This window comes from Leishmania major, chromosome 32, assembly GCF_000002725.2.
Source record: "Leishmania major strain Friedlin complete genome, chromosome 32".
In the NCBI taxonomy this organism is placed as follows: domain Eukaryota; phylum Euglenozoa; class Kinetoplastea; order Trypanosomatida; family Trypanosomatidae; genus Leishmania; species Leishmania major.
The window spans coordinates 935,164-950,540 of NC_007273.2; the positions used below are offsets into that span (position 1 = coordinate 935,164).

Consider the following 15,377-nt stretch of genomic DNA (forward strand, 5'->3'; position numbering starts at 1 on the left):
ACACGCAACGACTACCGTCGACACGGGTCGAGCATACGACATGGAGAGAAGGCGGGAAGATTTGTGTGGTGTGAGGTGCACAAGCGTTCTCCTATCCCCACGCACTCATAGCCAGCCTCTCAATGGCGCTAGACCGCTTGAAAGATTGTGACCTGCCCTCGCTGCCCCAGCAGCACCACCGAGGGCGCGGCACATGCGCATAAACAGCCCCTTCACCCAGCACCTATTTTAGGCCGTTCTCACACCCGTGTGACTTCGTGATGCAAGCCTCAACTGTTGACTCATCTTCTCCTGTGTGCTTCTTGCACATGCCCGAAGAACGGAGGTGGAGCGCCTCAGTGCATGGCATCATCACAGCCCAGCGCCCTTCCCCCCTACACGCTCTCTCTTTCTCTGTGGGGAAGCGAGGGGGGCAGGCAGCTCTCCCCTCCCTCCACCTCTCCCTCCCAAATGCCGAACCCCACTCGTGGGGATGCCGGGGCCAGGCACCCACGACGTAAAGGGGAGGAGGGAGGTCAGGGCGGTGCATCGCTACAGATGCCGGCGACCAGGTCCTGGATGGCGCTGCGTCGGGGCACCCCTCGCCCTCTGCGACAGCGTGCACGCTTGTGCCATCCATATCATTAGACAGGGCGTCAGCGTGACTCGGGCGTGTGTCCCACCACCACCCCCGGCCCTCGCGCACTGCCTGTTGGTGTGCGGGGAGCCTGCGCCACGCCGAGGAGGATGCACGGCGTGGCGACCGGCACGAGGGGCGCGGGTCGGGGGGTGGGGTAGCGTTTGAGGCAGGGGCCGTGCTGCGATGACCGGGCCGGCGCATTGCTGTGACGCGCGTGTCTAGCGCTGCTGCACGCCACGCGAGGCGGGCCTGTGACGGGGCACGTGCGGGCTCGAGTTGGGCTGGGACTCCTGCTGTGTGGTGTAGAGTGGTGCTGTTGAGCAATGCCTTGAGGTGGATCGCGATGGGGTGCATTGACACTCGGGGGTCCACACGCACACACACACCATCCTCCCGCCTTTGCTGGGAGCGTTAATGCGCACACGACGCAGCAGCAGAGCCGAACAAGCAGAAAGCAAAAATGAGACAAAAGAACGAAACGACAGAGAGAACGGGCACTCGCGCGGCCAGCGCACTTCTCTGGGCAGATGGTGGAGGCTGATGCACGACTCATGCACAAGAAGGCGATCACGCGGAGCTCGAGTCCCCCCTTATAGCTCAATGCGGGAGGGGCGCAGATCCGTAGAGTGCCTCCAGCTCCTGTAGCTTCGCCTGCAGCAACCCCCACGTCACGCCCGTGGCGGGGTCGCACTGCACGAAATGGCATCCCGCGCGCTCGCATGCAACGCGATCGGCATCGGCGTCGCCTACGTGCACATGCCGATGCACATCGACACCCGCATCACACGCACCGCAGCTTTGACACGCGGCGCGGTAGGACGCGGCAATGTCGCGCACACCGGTCAGGATGCCTGCGGGCGACGGCTTTGCGTAGCCCGTGTCCCGAGCCGAGATAATCCGCGAAAGCAGTGGCGGCTCACCGCTTTCACCGGCCTCGAACGCACCCAGCTGCATGAACACGCCCCGTATACGAGGATCCATGTTGGAAACCACGAATGGCGGTGCAGCCAGGAAGAGAACCGGAGACGCTGCGGCAGAGGAAGGAGAAAACACGTCCAAGTCAGACGCTGGCTTCGTGTCTGCGAGGCCTGGCCGCACAGCACTCTCGTCACAGCTCATCTGTACTTGGTTCCATTTACGCAGGCACTGCAATGTGCGGAGTCCTTCCGGGCACCAGCTGTGGGCCTTGGTGGAGCTGAACTGATCAAACAGCACGTAGTCTTCAAAGCAGCGCACTTCGTTGTGGTGGTCGCCCCACAGCTCCTCGATGCGCTGCACCACATCAGCGGCAGCGCCGTCATACAGCGTCGCGCATGTATAGGTTTGCCTCAGAACGCGGGCCCAGAAAGAGCGCAGTTCCTCATCTGTGTCACCGCCAATGGGCATCTCCTTTGGGTTGGCAGAGCGAGTCCATGCTGCACGCTCCGCACGCACTTGGTCACGGATCGCCTTCAGCGCGAGTTCCTGCACCGCCTCACACGTGGCGTTTGGGCAGGTTGCGTCAAGGTCAATACCGTGCGCCAGCAGAAAGGATGCGTACGAGCTGCGGTACTGGTAGCCCAATCCACGCGTTATCTGAATAAGAGTGTCCAGCGCGTCGAAGCTGACGGTGATGGGCACTCGACGCATCATGGCTGCAGGATAACTCTCTGTCTCCCTCTCCGGTCCGCACACAGGTGTCTGTATGCTCAGCGGGGAAGCCCTCTTCACATTTGAAACTCGGTGAGGGCAAAGGAGAAAGAGAGTCAGAGAGACGGGTCGCGAGCAGGCCTGTACGCAGTGCCCCCATGCAGAGGCACCAAACCGAGAACAAAGAGCTGGGCACGCGTGTGTCCAGCGGCGGGGGGGGGGGAGGAGAAAGAGAGAGGGGAAGGGAAGAAGTAGAAGGCGATAACGCAGATAGACAGTTTGCATTCGCGCGCGCGGGCGAGAGAGAAAGAGGGAACATCGCCTTTCAACCGAGGCGCGTTCATGCACACGTGCGCATGCACCGATGAAAAAAAAAAATACCGGTGTTTGTCAACAGAAGCGGCGCGGGCCAATGGGAGCACCACCACGCAGCGGCACACACATACCGAAAAAAACGACGTGCGCAAACCCTCTCGCCGATCGGCAAGAGAAAAACAAAGAAGGTGCAGAGAGGGAGGTAGGCTGTGCAACAGATGAGTATCTCCTCTTCATCACCAGCACACATGTGCCGCTGCTGCCGCCCCCCCCCAATCCCGCGCAGACACACACGCTTTAAAAGAGCGTGCCGAGAAGCTCATCTCCTTCCATTGTGAGCACCTTCGATTGGATACACAGCCGCCCCATCTGCACCCGAGCTGCCTCAGCAAGAGGAATCCTGCGTGGCGCAAGCAAGTACAGCCCCACGCCACCGGCTCCCCGAGGCTGTTCTGCTCAGCATCGCTCCAGTCCTCGTTGCCACCGCAGCACAGTGACCACGCATCACACCGCTCGCGTAGCACTCTGAGGGCGGTCTGGTAGGCACTCAAGAGCGCGGCGCCGTCCGCCACTGTTTGCCGGTCCTCTCCAACCTTCACCGTCGAGTGGACAGCTGCAGCAGCGCTGGGCTTACCAGCAGACGGTACTAGCACTACACAGTGCACTGTCAGCCCGGGCACCGGCAGCACGTGCGAGTAGTCGAAACGCATCTGCACGGTGTCGAATGAGTAGCACATGCGAGAGCGGCGCTGCTTGCCGCGGCGAGCCGGCATGCCGCTTTATCGATTGATTGCCCTCTCGCTTGACAGACACGGGCGCCGGCAACGCCGCCTCGCTAGCGGGCCCCTCGCTCACTGCGTCCACTAGTTCGTACTGAAGCAGCGAGATCTGGCTGTGCACGAGGTCTGGCGAAGGGCACACACGCACCCATACCCCGGTTGCCAAGTTGTACACTCGCAGATATGGCGCCATCGGGCGTCCATCCTGAAAGCCGTCCATGTAGAAGAGTCGTCATGTCGCCTGTTCGCCACGTTTGCGCTCATCGGGGGTGCATTCACGCTGCACGTCGCACACGAGAATCCCCTTGAGCTGTGCTCGCGGCACTGCGCGGTATTGGGGTAGTTCCTCCAGCACCTCCTGCGGCAGCCGGAGACGATGGAGGGTGTTCATCAGCTGATGCGAGTAGCTCAAGCCGCCAAAGTAGTACAGCACCTGATGCTCGTCGCCCGCCCTCGCCGTCCCGCATGTGAGAGTGCCCCCCTCGGCAGTCTCTTCCACAAGACGCCTCGGCGCAGACGATGCTTGCATCGTCCACGGCGTCGCGGGGGCGGCATCGCTCTTCGCCAACGCCGCGCAGAAGCGCTGGGGGAAGAGCGAAGAAATCTGCTGCCAGGCGCCCGTGCGCACATCGCACATCATGTCCGTCGACGCCAGTGCGTTGCCATGAGCCCAGTAGCTGCCGCCGATCACGTAGAGGCGCTCCCCGCAGGAGACCAGATGGTGCCCGTGCCGCGAGCGTGGCGCCACCGGCGGCCGAATCATCTTCCACCGAAGCGGCCGCACCGTGTGCTTGCCGCGTACCTCGTGTGTGTCGGCCTGGACTGAAGGCGCCTCCTTGTCCACGCTACGACCAGCGTTGCGCCCCTTTATGAGGTCTTAGAGGGCAGATTTGACGTATCCAGTCCGAGTGCTGGGACTCACGCTCATGTGGCCGTGTGACGCGACCGCTGACGGAGATGCAGGCGTGTTGTGTGTTGTGCGGTCGCCCGCCGCCAGGCTCATCTGGCGCAGCAGCTCAACGGTGATTGGTGGCACCACAACCTCGTTCACCACATCGGCGACGACTCCGTCCGGCGCGCACGCGGCGGCGGCGTGGAGGTGCAACGGCTGTCGCACATCGGTGCCGTGCCCGCTCCTTCTCTTTGAGGAGGACGACAAGGACAGCGAGGTGTCGACTGAGCTACTCCTGCTCCGGTCAGCCGCGTTCTCCGCCTCCTGTTCGCTCACGTAACCCTCGACATACTCAAGCCCGCGCTCGCTCGACTCCTCCGTCGTTGGAGAAAAGGAGCTGGGTCCGGAGGACGACGCGCTAAAGCTCCCTCCCAGGATATCGCCGTCCTTATCCTCCTCTTTGGCGGCACAGTCCGGCCGCGAGGAGGGCCTCCTGCCCTGGAAGTCGTGCAGCGTCCCACTGCACTCGCATGGTGCCGCCCCGCTGGCGATCTCGCACAGCCTTCGCAGCCGGCGCTGACGGTGCGGCGCCAAAGCAACGTCGAAGGCGTCTGTCCTGCAGCGCTGATCTGCGCGGCGCACATGGCGCGCGATCGTCGCTACGGGCAGCACGAAGAGAGGGCAACTAGATCCCTTGTGCAGTGCCACCTCAGCCAGCAGTTCGCTTGGCGGCCAGCCACCGAACTGAACAACGCCGCCCAATGCGGCGCACCAGCATGCGGCGTGGCCGCTCCTCTTCACAGAGGTGCCGAATCCGTAGTCGACAGACAGCATTACACCTGGAAGCAAAACTGCTCAATCACGCGCAAAGTCATTGCGGGCAGGCAGACAACAGAACCATTCGCAACGGCAATCAAGACAGCGAACGCAGCGAAGTAAAAGTGAAAGCACCGCGCAAAGAGTGACTGAGCGATGTGTGCTCGCAAATTGGTCAGCGGCTCTTTGGGCCGGGATGCCTGCGTGCATGCATGCGTGTGTGTGTATGTGTGTGTGTGTGTGTATGTGTGTGTGTGTGTGTGTGTGATATAGGGATCGGCATACATACATGCATATATACATATATGCATATGTATGCATATATGTGTCATTTATTTACCAGGCGACGATCAAAACAAGTGTCAGATCAAAGTATGGAGAGAGAAGCCCCCACCACCACCACCCGACCACGACAAAGAGAGAGAGAGGGGAGGGGGAGTGCGCGAAAAGGGGGGCAATGAGAAGGCAAGAGACCGCAGGGTAAGTCACGAGATGGATCTGCGGAAGGCCATCGACAAAGGGAAAGGCGAATGCTGATGCGCGAGCGAGTCCCGCCGGCACGTTCTCTCTTGGTCCTTTGGCTCATGGTTGAGGGGCTCCACATTAACACACGCACGTCTGAGAAGACGGCCCGCGTAGGTCGACCCAAAAGAGGAGATGAGAGCACAGCACTCACTGGAGAACAATATCGCGCCGCATCCCCTGTTCTATCGTGCCGTACCGGAAGTGTGGCAGAGACAACGACCACGACGAGCAGGCGCCCTACTCTTTGGCGCGCAAAGCTTTGTGCCCACCCCCCCCAGTGCTTTGTCTCTTGGATTACACCGGTGTTGTTGTTAACGGCCTCCGCCCCTCCACTGCCCGCCTCCCCCACTGCCCGCCTCCCAATGCCGCTCGTGCGAGCGGCTCGTGGGCTCGCCGATGTTCTATGAGCCAGTGGGGCGGGGAAGGAACACAGGGCGCAGACGGAGAGGTGCAATTAGGCGATGGGGATAGGGGGGCGGGAGCACAGAGGGAGAGAGAGAGAGGGACGAGGTGAAAAAAAAAGGGTGGCAACACAAGACTCGAGTAGAAACACAAGGAGCACAAGCACGCCGACAGACAGACACACAGAAACGCAGTGATGGACGGACACGGAGAATGGAATAGACAAGCACCCAATGCAGACAGCATCAGCAACGCGCGACGAGCACACACATACAAAGAAGCGTGGGGCTGCCTCGTGGAGTATGTGCACGACTCGCACGCAAAACAGGGAGGGGGAGCAAGCGAACAAGGAAGGACCAAACTTATCCAGCCTCAAGGCGTAGAGAAACAAGAGGGTCGGGCCACAGATTGGGGGAAAAAGAGAGAGAGAGAGAGAGAGAGAGACACCGCATGAAGGAGAAGAATGGCGAGTGGGATGTCTGCTGCGGCCCCCGAAACAGCAGCCTTCAACACCCAAGACATACACATACACGCCTCTCCGTTTCAGTTCTGCACCGCGCGAGGAGCTCACACACGCGCAGGCAAGCACGCACACGTATGCTGTGTGCCTATCGAGAGAATGGGAGAGGGGAGCAGAGGGGAGTGCAAGACGATCAGAAACGAAAAAGAGTAGGGCGCGACGCGGGCAGGGCGAGACGATGACAAGAGAGAGAGAGAGGCGGAGAGGGCGACAGCAAGCGAGGTTGCCGAAGAGACAAGGTGGCCCGTCAACTACCTCCGTGGAGGCGAAAGAGGAATGCACACACAGTAAAAGAGAGAAGAGCGAGACGCACACGCGTGTCGCAGTGTGAGGCACAGCGTGCGCACGTTAGGGAGAGGCCCGGTGGGTCGGCGGAGAGGAGGAGTGGAGCAGGAAAAAAGGAGCATTGGGAGACAACGAGCCGGGGAGATGGTGAAGCGTGCCCGGGGCGCGCTCGATGGAAATGGGGTCTGAACCCGCAGAAGGCTTCTCAGGGATGGGCAAAGGAGATGGGTGCCGTCGACGGCGGAACGCCGACGCACTACAAAGCGTTTCATATGCGAGGAGGCCGTACATTGGGAGAAGACGGGTAGAGAGTCGAGCTGCCATCACCGGCATCTGCGCTTCGAGGAAGGGGGAGGTTCCCTCCGCGCCCCTCCAAGTGCCGACGCCTTGGCTTGCACCTCTCCTTCCCTTCCCTGCAGCTTACCATAGCAGGTGCAGCTGGCGCCGCAACCGTGCCGCTACATAATCTCTCCACGCCTGTTGAATCACCCCCGCCGCCTCCTCCTGTACGATTTGATCGCGGATATACCGCCGCTGCGCCTCATCCGTCTCCACGTCGCTCCAAGTAGACTCGTTCGTGCCGAGTCGCTGCTGCTGCTGCGGCCGCGGCTCGTGAAAAGGCGCTGGTAGATGAGGTGGGGAACGATGACCTGCAGAGACCTCGCACGAGGCCACCGCGGCGCCGTGGGCGCCTTCACTCCTGAGGCGCGCCTTTTCGTGCGCACCCGCCACGCCATCCTTCGCCTCACTGACAGGATGGTTAGTACCGACTTCGAGCGCCGTCTCTCCCTCCGTGGTCGCAAGGACATCTCCCTTGCCGGGAGGCGTCGCCTCGTGGGCGTCACCTCCGTGTACACGGCCAAGCAGGTCACCTTCGCGGCCCAGAGCGCCATTCCGTGGTGACAACAGAACCGCAGCTCCTTCCCCAGCCTCTGGCAGTGTCGCCAGCGACCCTGGTCGAGGAGATACGGGCGGGGGCACAGCAGCCAACGGTTTCGTCTCCAACGCTGCTGCGCGTCCTGATCCTCTGGACGCTTCGACTGGTGCCACAGCCACCGACGCTGATATCGGGGCAAAGACCGCTGACGAGCACGGAGGCTTGGAAGAGTCCAGAAGCTCCGGTGCATTGGGTGCACTCGACGTGCACAGAGGCGGGGTGTCCATGTTCGCAATGATGTCGGTTTCCCGAGCGGACAAGAAATCCTGCCGTGACCTTTGCAGCTGCGTCACGTCCTTCTCCTTCGCCTGCGCAACGTCCTCGTTCACCGTCACCGGCGTCTCGTTGGGCACCGCGACATCCACGGATGTGGAAGGCGGTGGCAATCGATCTTGCATTATCGCCGGGGATGGGGCCATCGTCGACCCCGACGCTGTCGACTCCGCCAGCTTGACTGCCTCCAGTTTCACCGGCGATTCGCCGTCGCCTAGTCGGAGGTCATTCCCGTCGTGAATGCTTCTCGAGGAGCTCCCCCGGAGTTGCGTGATCCGGGTCGTGGTGGAGCCGATAGATGCAGTGCGGCGGCCCACAGTCTCATCCTCGGCCGTCGCACACGCCATCATTGCCGCTGCGCAGCAGTGCCCTTCCTTGGAGCAGAGCACACCATCGGAAGAGCCGGAGGTGCGGCCGCCGCCCGCCACGCGCAGCAGTACCGGCTTTGCCGCCCCGTCCTCTACCGTCTCCGTACCGAGAGTCGCCGCGGGCTGCTTCAGTGTCCGCGTAGGGGATCGAATGCGCTCCCCAGCGTCACCACTGCGGAAGCTGAGGTCGCTGCTCGTCAGCTCCATCGACGCAGATGCTGCAAGCTGGTGCGGTGCGAAGACGAACACGCGACCACGTCGAGGCGGCAGTGTCGCCAGAGGCTGCGGGGCCGCCATAGCCTCCTCTGGAGATGGACCTTCCTTTATCGCCGCGCTCACCTCTGCACGTCGCTCCTCTGTTGTCGCCTTCGCGCTGGCAAGGTCTTCGGGCCACTGTAGGTCTGCACCTTTGGTGTGTGGTGGTCTCGCCGCACTCGTCGTCGTGGGAAACTCACCGCGACAGGATTCCCTGATCCTCGATGGCGGCGAGAGCACCGTCGCGGCGCGGCTCTGCTTATGTGTGTGGCCGTCGTTATCCGGAGTTGTCAGCTGCTCCTCAGCCTCCGCACTCGGGAGAGCTACGGTAACGGCAAGAGCATCCGTGGCATCGCTCACCTTCTCTGTCCATGGCACTGCTTCACCGCAGCCGGCTGTTTCGCGGCCGCTGGAAGCGGCTCGTCCCGCGGAGGCAGCGCTTGCCTCAGGCGCAGCCGAGCTGCCCTTGTGCCAAACGCTGACTCCGCCCTCCTCCATCTCCTGCTGCAGTGCCTCACTCGCTGGCCCGTTATCGCCTTCGACCTCAGGATCGCCCGTGCACGCCGAAGCGCTGCTGCCAATCTTTTGCGGTGCTTCGTGCGCATATGCGGTAAACCGAGCAGAGGTGGCCGAGATGGATGCACGCATCGATGACCCGCCAGGCAGAGCAGTGTCTTCCACGCTGCTCGCGCAAACGTTCTCTGCGCACGCGGAGAAAGCAGAGGGCGGCGTTGGTGAATCCCAAAGGGCTGCTTTTCGGGCTGCTGTCCTGTCGCTCACGTCGTCCTCGCGGCTTCTGTCGGAGAGTGTCGCGTGCGCAGCTGCGCAAAAAATGTTACTGGCCTCCGCTTCGCCAGCAGCGCCGAGCCCAGCACTGCAGGAGCCGTCCACCTGGTCTACGCGCCGGTTTGTCTCTTGCGGTGCTTGCGGCACCGGTGAGTGCGACGAGTGCAACAGCCCGGCAGGAGCAGGCAGGGTTTTCAGCTCTCCCTCTCTCGCCTCTGGGTTCTGTGGTAACTGAAACGGTGTCCTCGTACCTCTGCACGCGGCCCACGAAGTTGGTGACAGGGAAGACGGCTTCGGCACGTCGCTGTAGTCGCCTGCAGCAGACGCAAAGGCCTCCGCGACGGTGGCAACTGAGCTCGCAACTTTGTTAAGTGTCGTCGACTGACGCGCTGAAAGCGAGCCAGCCACTGCCACCGCAGCGCATGCGAGTTCCGCTTGCTCTGCCCGGAGAACCTCATCGGCAGACGCCCGAAAAGGTGACGCGGTCCTCTGCGCCGCCGCGCCTCTCCCTTCCGCTCCGCACACCTGATGCTGATCGTCCTTGTGAGCATGCATCGCCAGGGATGCCACCACGCTGTCTTTCCTATCACCCGCATTTAGCCGCGGCAGTGTACTGAGGCTGTCGGCCTTCGCCTCCTCGGGCACCGAGGCGCGTGTCTCTAACACGAGAGCGTTGCCTGGTGCGTCCTCACGCTCCTCAGCCAGCATCGCCATCGCGTCGCCCTCACCCTTCCCCGAGGTATCGTGAGTGTTCGTCTTCGATGTGTTCGCCGACGCATTACCACAGCACGGATCCCCTTTCCTACCCAACAAGGCGTCTGCCGATACCGGCATGCGGCCACGCCGTCCCGAGTCGAGCGGTTCTGCTTTGAGCATCACCTCGTCGTCGTCAACACTTGGCTCGTGGAGGTAATATATCTCTCCCTCGTTTTTCTCGTGACTGATCGGAAAAGGCGTTAACGCAACTGCTATCACTGCACCAGAATCGCACGTAGCCACATATTCGCATGTGGCGGTTAGGGCAGCAGCGTCGGCACTGTCTCCGGCACCGTGGAAACCCTCGCTGTGAAAACGGTCAGGGCTCCTGGTGCCGGTAGGCGCCCTGGCAGCCGAACCACCACTTGCATCCCCGTCGTCGCTCTCGTAGGAAATCACTGACTTTCTCCGCTTCATGATCGCGTCTACCGCCACGTGTCCGCCGTACTCACCGCCCAGGCTGCCCCTATCTGCTGGTTTGCCGCGGTCCCTCTCCCCCTCTGTGTCCAACAAAGTCCGGTGGCGGCAGCGAGGACGCAGAAAGGCCTGCAGCACGGTCACGCACCATGTCAAGTCGCCGGGAATTCGAGGGGACGGCGTGAGGCCGGGCAGCTGGCGCGCGGCTGACGGGGCCGATGCCGTGAGGTCCGAAACGCCAGCACCGGCACTGCCTTTCTGCGGTGTCGCAGCAGCTTCGCTTCTCTGCCCCGGTGGGTCGGCGGCAACCTTCTGCACGCTCTCGACGATAAGCGCATCAGGGATGACGGGCTCACTGTGACGATGATGTGGTTGCGACTTTGGTGTCTCTGGCTCGGCCTCGAAAAGCAGGCCGCGCTCCACACACGACTCTGCCAATGTGCTACTCACCGGGGACGGTTCGCGAGGCGGTGAAGGATGATACTGAGGAGCAAAACGCGTGTGCGCATCGTAGGGGGTAGAGGATGCCCGGGGCGGCAGACGTGCAGTCGTGAACATCTCTGGCTCTCCTGCGTTGCTTCGCAAAAGGGAGGCAGAGCCGCGATGCAGTAATGGGCCAGACGCGGCTGACCCAGCGCGCCCAGTCGACGTGCGGTATCCAGTGCGTCGCCCTGGCGGCGGGATCGGCACGCGCATTGATGGATCCCAGGATGCTCTTTTGCCGCCGTGCTGCTGCTGCTGCTGCTGCTGCTGCTCTCTCGTCTCCGGTGATGGATGTGACAGGGGTTTGTGGTCCTGCTCAGCAGAAGCGGTGGCGTGGTCAGTGGCGGTGGGTCGATGTCGAAGCGATGAGGCAGACGGCCGGCGCGGGGCATACGCTGAGTGCAGCGCGACGTTTGCGCTGCTGGGGCGGCGACGCGGCTGTGCACCCATCGAATTCCGCGGCGCGAAAGCGCTGGCGGCTGGCCAGAGAAACGGCGCCTCGTGCGGGGTGGGGAAGATCTCACGATGAAACGCGCGAGAAGGGCCGCGCGGGCGCCTACCGACCACCTCCACATTACGCGGCAGCACCGATGTCACCACAGTGCTCTGCAGCGGGGATGTGAAGTATTTGGCAATGGGCACGGCTGCAGACAGCACCGCTGGAGACCGTTGAGGACGCTGGTGCGTACGCACGCGGTGCTTGCTCGGGGCGCGGGTACTGTGGGAAGGGTACGACGCCGCTGGCACAGCCCCGCTTCTGGCGGCCGAGGAGGTGCGCAGCGGGTGGTGGTAGAGCTCCACCTCGACCTCCTCTCGCCGCCAGCGTGCCTTCATCGTCGCCATGTACTGCTTCAACAGCTGTGCACGCTGCTGCTCCTCCGTGGCGAGGCGAGGAATGGCGAGGAGCCAGCGATGCGCCTGCTGATAGTGCTGATAAGCTTCCTTGTAGAGGCCCATCTCATCCAGCCACCCCGCATGTGTCTGCTTCACGTACGACAAGAAGCACACGCTCTCGCGCCACTGTATCCACATGCGCATGAGTGCTTTTTCCTCCTCTCCTTCGGTGGTGGCCGCCGCATCGCTGCAACGGTGGCCGTCTGCCGATGTGTTTGCAGCCGCGGCGACCCCATCGCGGTTGTCCTCACCGCCCCTGCGCGCAGCATGCGCGCCATCTGGGAAGTCCCTTACCTGGAACGCGCGTTCCTGTGTCAGCCGACGCCGCATCTGCGTTGCCTTGTCCTTCGCCTGGAACACTTGCCGCTCCACCGCCTCCTCCGCCATCTCAGCGTATCGCAGCGCCTCGGTCAGCTGCCGAAGGCCATGCTGCGTCTGCGCCATGTTAAAATATGTGATGCCGATTCCAGGTGCCTGAAGCTCTTCCTCCAGGGCCGCCGACCGGGCAAAGAGTGGGCTTGCCAGCGTGTACTCCCCCAGCTTGAAGTGGTAGACGCCGAGGTTGTGCGCCACAGCGGCCACAGCCTTGAGCCGCCGCGGTTCCTGCGACGGGGAGAAAAAGGGGACGCTGATGCTGCACACATTATAGCTGCTGATGTGGTTGATACTGGCACCGCTGTCGCTGGAGGTGAATATTGCCGGGCTCTTACGGTCGTGGCTCCTGGCCTGTGCCGACGCGGCAGCCGGCCGCTGCAGCGGGGTTGTGTCACAGCCATCGCGAGGCCCATTACGCCCTCCCACCGCGCCGTTGATCGAGGGGGCCTCGAGCTCTACAGGATCTGGCAGATAGCGGAATACCCGACCGGCATTCTGGCGCAGCAGCCTGTCCGCCCGCTGCAGGAGCTGCAGGGCTGCGGAATAATGCCCTTGATTCATCCACTCCAGCGCGTGGCGGTTCGCAAGCTCGACAAAGTGCAGAGCTGTAGAGACCGCCGCGTCCTCGACCTCTTCGAGTTGCCCAACGAGAAGCTCGCGATGGTCTTCTGTGGCTGCGCCACTGCTCAGCAGGGTGTTGCTCGTGTCGGCTGTCGACCCCGCGGCTACATGTGCGTCTAGAACCATGACCTGCCGCATTAGCGTGAAAACAAGCCCCAGTTGCCCATCCAGCTGCTGCTCAAGCTCGCTTGCCTGCGCGTCGAAGGCCTGCTGAGCGCGTGCCTGACGCACATCCTGGCTCACGCGGCTGCTGTGGCCAGTGCTGGGTGCATGAGCGATACCTTCAGAGGCGCGTGCGAGGGGCGAATGCGGCAGCTGCTGGTGCGCTGACATACCGCACAGAAACAACTCACTCGCCCTGTCACGCGTAGAGGTGGCGTCTGGCGCCAGCGGCGGTGTCGAGAACGATGGCATCCGACGTCCGCACTGCGAAGACGGTGCCTCTGACGACGGTCGCTCGAGGCTCTGCGATGTGCGTGCTTGAAGATGCGCTGTGCGCGGCGGCGGCTGACCCGGGCAAAACGCGGCATCCTGCACTCTAGCGCCAGAGTCCAAGCAGTGTAGCGAGGACAACGGAGGCGGAGCACTACCTCGGCCTCCGATACCGTCGCCCTCGGAAACAGTGCCGTCGTACTGTGTAGCACCGCTGCATGCGGCACCTAAAGCTTGTTGCCGCAGCAAGGCACTCAGATGCAAACGTAGCTCGGCAACATCGCTGTGGCGCGTCTGTGTGAAGGTCGTCGCAGGGGAAGTCGACGAAGACGGCGGCCGCCGAGGGTCTTCCGTGCGCGCCGGCAGCGACGCCGACGAAAGGGATGGCGTGGACACTGTGATCACGGCGGCAGCGGCGGCGAATGTTTTCGTGCCGCCTTTGTCGACGGTGGGCCGAAACACGTCTACGTTCTCGCTGGGGTGACGATGACGCTCTTCCCCCGCCGCCACGGTGTGGTGATGCACGGGTGTGTCCCCTGCATGAATCGACGAGATAGGGCTACCTTGAAGCCAGCAGGTGTAGCTCCTGTCGTGATCATTGCAAGACAAAGCCACGCCACGGTTGCTGGCAGGAGCGGTGGCCGGGCCGGCCACGACATCGTCTATGCGCCCGTAGGTTCTAAAGTTTTGCATGGCAAGACTGCTCCGGTCGGCGCTTAAGCTGCTTGGTCGTCGCTGGGTGCCTTGCGCCGGAGGCGGCGGGCGAGCAGCGCCAGTGCAGGAAGCGCCAGTCGTGGCGTGGGTGTCCGGCGTGCGGTTCACTGGCTGTGCAGCGGGCCGCAGGGGAGTGGTGCTGCTGCCTTTGGTAGGTACATGACACTCAAACTCATCCATACGCTCCGTCACAGAGACATAAGAGGAGGCTGTTCCCCAGGAAGGCGAGAAGGCGTAGCAGTCATCTGTCACATCCCTCGGTGGGGCGTTAGGCGTTCCGTCGAGTGCGCCAGATGCACTCAACGGCATCCCGGTCCTGGAGATGCCGCTCACGCGCTCCCTTCGCGCAACGGCAGAGTTGCGGATGTCGGACAAACGACGTTCGCAAGGCGTACGCTAACAAGAAAGGTGAGAAAAGTGCCACGCATCACGACCACCACCGAGCGGTGACAGCAAGCGTTCAATGCCCTTTTCCTCTCTCTGTGCCGGCCGTGCAGATGCGCGCAGGCGACGGCTTCCTCAGTTTTACGCGCGCACGGCTAGAGAGGCGAATGCCTTGTCCGTCTCCTCTGCGCACCGGGCTCACACACACGACCTCGCTCTCGATTATGTCGTTCCGCTGGTTGTGGCTGTTGTCGTCACCTTTCCACCCTTCCTGCTTCGCGCGAAGGGGAAGGGGTGGACGCTCAAAGACGAGATTTAATACAGAATAGGAGGTGGCCGCCGCTGGGAGTTCACGTGGCCGGTGACGAGAGGCAGAGGGGAAGAGAGACGGGCAGGGATCAGTGAAAGGCACAACAACGAGAAACAGGAAAATACACGCACACAGCCGCAAGCCCACGTGCGCCCGAGACGCAGACACATGAGCGCACACGCACACATTGCTGGCCGCTGACCGCCCGGCCTATCCAAGAAAAGGAGGTTTTTTCATTCCGTTTTTTTTTTCGTTCCAACGTGTCCGTTTCTCTGTCATACAGCAGGAGTCCCAGCCCAACTCGAGCCCGCACGTGCCCCGTCACAGGCCCGCCTCGCGTGGCGTGCAGCAGCGCTAGACACGCGCGTCACAGCAATGCGCCGGCCCGGTCATCGCAGCACGGCCCCTGCCTCAAACGCTACCCCACCCCCCGACCCGCGCCCCTCGTGCCGGTCGCCACGCCGTGCATCCTCCTCGGCGTGGCGCAGGCTCCCCGCACACCAACAGGCAGTGCGCGAGGGCCGGGGGTGGTGGTGGGACACACGCCCGAGTCACGCTGACGCCCTGTCTAATGATATGGATGGCACAAG

At 62.6% G+C, this 15,377-nt stretch overlaps 2 protein-coding genes and 1 non-coding gene across 3 annotated transcripts; all 3 read right to left on the reverse strand.

Annotated features, from left to right (window-relative positions):
- Nucleotides 1–1,216: 1,216 nt before the first annotated feature.
- LMJF_32_2400 (conserved hypothetical protein) lies at nt 1,217–2,251 on the reverse strand (the record flags this gene model as incomplete). The annotated part of the gene is made up of 1 exon (XM_001685511.1): nt 1,217–2,251. One exon carries the CDS (start codon nt 2,249–2,251, stop codon nt 1,217–1,219), a length of 1,035 nt encoding a protein of 344 aa, XP_001685563.1.
- Nucleotides 2,252–3,079: 828 nt separating this feature from the next.
- On the reverse strand, nt 3,080–5,068 carry LMJF_32_ncRNA2:ncRNA. Its single transcript, XR_002460993.1, has one exon. It is a non-coding gene (non-coding RNA).
- A 2,134-nt stretch (nt 5,069–7,202) lies between these two features.
- On the reverse strand, nt 7,203–13,280 carry LMJF_32_2410 (conserved hypothetical protein; the record flags this gene model as incomplete). Its single annotated transcript, XM_001685512.1, has 1 exon — nt 7,203–13,280. One exon carries the CDS (start codon nt 13,278–13,280, stop codon nt 7,203–7,205), a length of 6,078 nt encoding a protein of 2,025 aa, XP_001685564.1.
- Nucleotides 13,281–15,377: the final 2,097 nt, after the last annotated feature.